This window comes from Blennius ocellaris, assembly GCF_963422515.1.
Source record: "Blennius ocellaris genome assembly, chromosome: 10".
Classification (NCBI taxonomy): domain Eukaryota; kingdom Metazoa; phylum Chordata; class Actinopteri; order Blenniiformes; family Blenniidae; genus Blennius; species Blennius ocellaris.
Window position 1 is genome coordinate 18497038 of NC_137659.1, and position 4939 is coordinate 18501976.

The 4939-nt window shown below is 37.6% G+C and overlaps 1 protein-coding gene across 1 annotated transcript; it reads right to left on the minus strand.

Moving 5' to 3' along the window:
• Window positions 1-1929: 1929 nt before the first annotated feature.
• On the minus strand, window positions 1930-3995 carry LOC308135232 (phosducin-like; the record flags this gene model as incomplete). Its single annotated transcript, XM_080503120.1, has 5 exons — window positions 1930-2118; window positions 2845-2957; window positions 3094-3313; window positions 3406-3542; window positions 3947-3995. The coding sequence occupies 5 exons, from the start codon at window positions 3993-3995 to the stop codon at window positions 1930-1932; spliced, it is 708 nt and encodes a 235-aa protein (XP_080359246.1).
• Between the last annotated feature and the right edge of the window lie 944 nt (window positions 3996-4939).

A 4939-nucleotide genomic window follows, 5' to 3' on the forward strand; every position in this document is an offset into this window, starting at 1 on the left:
ACCAAAACAGCCAGGACGAAGCAGACTTCAAATATGGCGGAGGGTTTATTTCCCCCGGAAATCGTCATGTTATTGTGTCACACAAACGCCTCTCCAACAACATCTACTTCAATCGTGTCTATAATAATAATAATAATAATAATAATAATAATAATAATAATAATAATAATAATAATAATAATAATAACTACAACTACTGTTATTATTATTATTATTATTAATAATAATAATAATAATAGTAATAATAATAATAATAAACATTAACCATCAATTGTCAAAGACAACTTTTTATGGCATCCCGCAACATCTGTGTAAGTGCTCTCAATGGTGCAGAACTTGCATCTTCAGATTCCCATCTCTCTCTCTCTCTCTCTCGCTCTCTCTCACTCTCTCTCTCTCTCTCTCGCTCTCTCCCTGTCTCTTTCTCTCTCTCTCTCTCTCTCTCTCTCTCTCTCTCTCTCTCTCTCTCTCTCTCTCTCTCTCACACACACACACATACACACATACACACCCCTTTCACAAAGGAGGATTCTCACCTTAATGTTCTTCACACGCAAAATAATATGCATACATGTTTATAGGTTTTCTTTTTTTTCTTTTGATTTGCTTGTTTCCTGCTCCCTTTACAGGTTTCACAACAGCAAGTCATTGCAAGTTTCACCCCAGACTTAATTCATTTTTATTTGGTATGGCGGGATTATTGGTGAAACATACCTCCGTATTTCTAGATGGTATGTCTTTCCTGCTGCAACTTGGACTTTGGCCTTAGTTGTTCACATTCAATGTCAATGTTCAATTCATTTGGTATGTTCTTATTTTCCATCATTAGCACTTACTATATTATAAAATGTCAAAACACTGGGTTAAGCATTTTTGTCCTGATCTGTTGTAACGTAATTACGCAGATCTAGCTATAGATGCAGTTTGAGAAGAATTCAACTAATAAAGTTAACGACAAACTTGATGTGTCAAATAAATCAAATTACCTGATTCTATTTAGGTTCTTGTGGCATTTTGTTTATTTCCAGGTATTTAATCAAATTACTTTTACATTTTGGGAGAATAAATCTGCATTTAAATGTTTTTTTAATCACTGTGCATGAACATGTTGTTTAAATCTGTGTTTAATTAGTTACAAAACTTTTTGGACATCTTTAAGACTGAATATTACCACAAGTAAGTCTCGTCTTTCTTTTAGTATTTGTTATTCATCATCCCTCTGCCTGTTTGTTGCTTTCACCTTGTTTCTCATTTGAACTTTCTTTGTTGGAATATTCAATTATAAAATGTGCATTGCTTTGTCTATGACAGCAATCTCAATTTTTTTTTTTTAAATACCACTTTCAAAATAAAGTTATTATATCGATGTGGTGAATATTACAACTCAGATGCAGCTTTTAGTGAAACTCACAGTCATATTCATATATCAGAAGAGGGAACTGACTTTGAAAATTGTACATTAAATGAAAAAAGAAGCCAACTGTAATGCTCAATGCTCATAAAATAAAAATGAAGATGAAGAGGAACATATCCAATATTCATCCATGTATCATCCTGAAGTAACTTTTACCTGATAAGCATATAAACAGAGACAGAAAGCATTTTGATAAAGACATTTATTTTATCATAGACAGCTATGATGTGAGCACGAAGCAGCATGTCAATACAGGTGACTTCACATGTGGCTTACCTTTGATCTATCTCTAATTACAATAAGAATCAATGTTTGCTGCAGGATGATTACTAGTATTAATCTGTACATGTATGGTTTCTGCTTTCTTTGCGTTTGTGTATGACTGAAAAGTTGCCTTCATTCACTTTTTCCCTCGATTCCGTTCTTTAGCTCTGCTGTCTCTTACTCCTTCACTTCCCTTTATCTTCAACGGTTTCACAATTTTCTCCCCCTCTTTTGCCCCCCTTTTTTTGTGTCTACTCTACATCCCCCCCGTCGTCTTCATCATCAGCACATGCTGCAAAATCCTTCTCAGGCAGGAGGCCGTACTCATTGAGAAACCCTTCCACATCCGTCGCAAAGAACTCCTCATGGAAGTGTTTGGTGATGGCCAGGAAATTACCCAGTAGTTCACCAGCCTTGTACACCAGCAGGGCAGGAAGAACCTGGAGGAGAGATGACAACAATACAGACGTATTTACAGTATCAGTACTTCACAAGGGAGACTGGTTAGTTTTTCACTATCAGTTTCAGTTTGTATGATGAAAGAATGTATAGAAGGTATGTGTAACTCAGTGTTATTCGGGTTTCAGACGTAAAGTTACTAATGCGGAGGGAACTTTTGCAATGATCACTGCTAGTATTATAATCGGCTATTTCTAATTTGGCATTCCACTGTTTCAGAAAATATTATTACTGAAATGAAACAGTTGGTGTATGATGCAGGTGAGGATCCCAGTACAGGAAGATGAACCAGGTCGTTTTCGTAGTAGTACTGTCGAACACTAAATCTGCTTATCAAGTGAAGGGTGCTGGTGAAGGTTTTTGTTTTTTTATCAGCTTCTCTATTCTTCATGAGAAGTTATTTTTCTACAGTTGATAGAAAATACTGTCTACGCCACCAGTACATCTCTGTGCATGTATTCCATTTTATTTCCTTGTACTTGCATGTTTGTGTGTCTAAACCATTGATCTGTTATGAATTGGAGACTTTATAATTGCCTGTGAGTCTCACTGTCTCTCTGTTCTTGTTCTGTGATGCGCTGGCAGTTAGTTGTGTTCAGCTCCAGCGCCATGTGACCCTGAATCGGCCTTAATCACTACTTTTTTAGTGTTCGTGTATTTAAGTAATCTATTGTTTAATTTATTTGTTGTTTTACCAGTTTACTAACCTCAGCAGAGAAGCGTTCAGCAGCGCCTGTAGCCACAGCATCAATACGACAAAATTTAACACTGGAGTACTCTGAAGCCAGACAGTCCAAACATGAGTTCATCTCTTCGCAGCCTGAGAAACAACACATAAATAAATGGACATCCGTCTTTGAACGCCACCATATGGCTGGATGAGTCGTTCTGGAGTACAAATATTGATGTTCAATCAGTGACCTCTGGTTTTGAACGTGCATGATTAAAAATATAACCTGTGACGCCATGCTGGTAGATGTGGACGACCACAAGAGTCAACCGGTGCTCCTTCTCTATCACCTCCAGGAAGGCTTCTCCACTCTGAAGCTCGTGGACGGAGTCAAACCGGGGGCCGAAGCTCAGGCTCTCGTGCATATCCTGCATGCACTGTTTTCTGTAACGCTTCAGGCAGCGTTCATCCTCATCTTGGATCATTTCATACTCCTGAACACTCATCTGGGTTTGAAGAGAGGGAGGTCAAATTACATAAGCGGGTGTCGCAGAGTTCTACGATAGCAGTATGGTGTCCAGTGCATGCTTCCAACCACCTTTCTGTTGAGTCTCTCCTTGTCGTCCTCTCGAGTATTGGACATTTGTCTGAGCAGCTCTTTCTTGCTGTGAGGGACGTTTTGGTCCACGCTGTCCAGCTTAAACCTTCGCCAGTCATTAATTACACCTTTTGGTCCTGGATAAGAGTAAATTACCACGAAAATGTGACTTGACAAAAATCCTACCCAGTAATTTCCTTACTCGCTGATCACATTTGTTTAAAGATGCAGTATTTACTCAAATCATCTTGGTAGTTAGTATTTACAGTAATGCCAGGTTTGCAGGATGAGAACCAGATCGGTTCATACATAATGTTGAATGAAGGCGGAGCTCCAAAAATAGAGCTTTACATTGTAAATAAAGGATGCAACCAAAAGGTAAACAATACATTACACAAAAGGCAGATTGCTGAAGAGAGGTAAAGTAACACGTAAGAGCATATATAAGGTATATGGCACCAGAAAAACACACAACAGGAACATGCTGAACACTGAATTCACACTGACATTATGTTTTATCTCTTTGACTGATGTCTCTGACCTGTGTGGTTGGCAGGAAGATCCTCTTCTTCCTGGGTACAAGCAGACATCCTGAAAGCAGCCTGTAATGTAGGGAACATACAAACGGGTTAAAGTGAGTAACACAAAAAGTCTGAAGTGAAATAGACAAGACAAAGCTTTATTTGCTATTACTGAATGTGTATGATTACATGAGTCCCTGCAGATGGTAACAATGATGTCACAAACATTCACTGTGAGCCCGGCTGAAGTTTACTTATCAGATTAGACTGAGATTACACAGAGTCTCTCATGCAGTTAGGTCATCTTCTTATGCATGTGCGTATGTGAGATCTAACATAATTTTCAAGCTAAAAGCTGTTATTCTGTTTATCCTCTTGTAACCCAATGTTTTTTCTTCTGAGGAATAAATACTGTAAGGTTTAATGTATCTTTTCCAAACACACACACACACACACACACACACACACACACACACACACACACACACACACACACACACACACTGTGTGTATGTATATATATATATATATATATATATATAATATACAGACAGACAGACAGACAGACAGACAGACAGACAGACAGACAGACAGACAGATAGATAGATAGATAGATATAGAATTTTTTTTAAAGACTTGTTAAGCAGCTATTACGTAATATAGCTTTCTCATGTCAGAGTATCATTGTTATGTTTTCTTTTGTAGTCAATTAATTTATTCTGAAAAACAGCAATGTATTTTTAGGGGCTTTGTTTAACTTTCCATCCCCACTCTGAAAACAGTTAAGCTGATGCAGCTGAGCTGTCACCAACAACAGGTTCCTAATTAAAACTGCGTCAGTCATAAAACTGATAAAGCCTCTTAGTATCAGGCAGCTAATTCCTGCATGTTAATGAAGTCAACTCTGCATGACTGGTTCATATAAACTAAAAAAAATTCGCAGAAAGTGTAATGATTTTCCAAATGGAATGGAATAGTATTTTGCGGACAAAGACTTTGTGTAATATTACCAA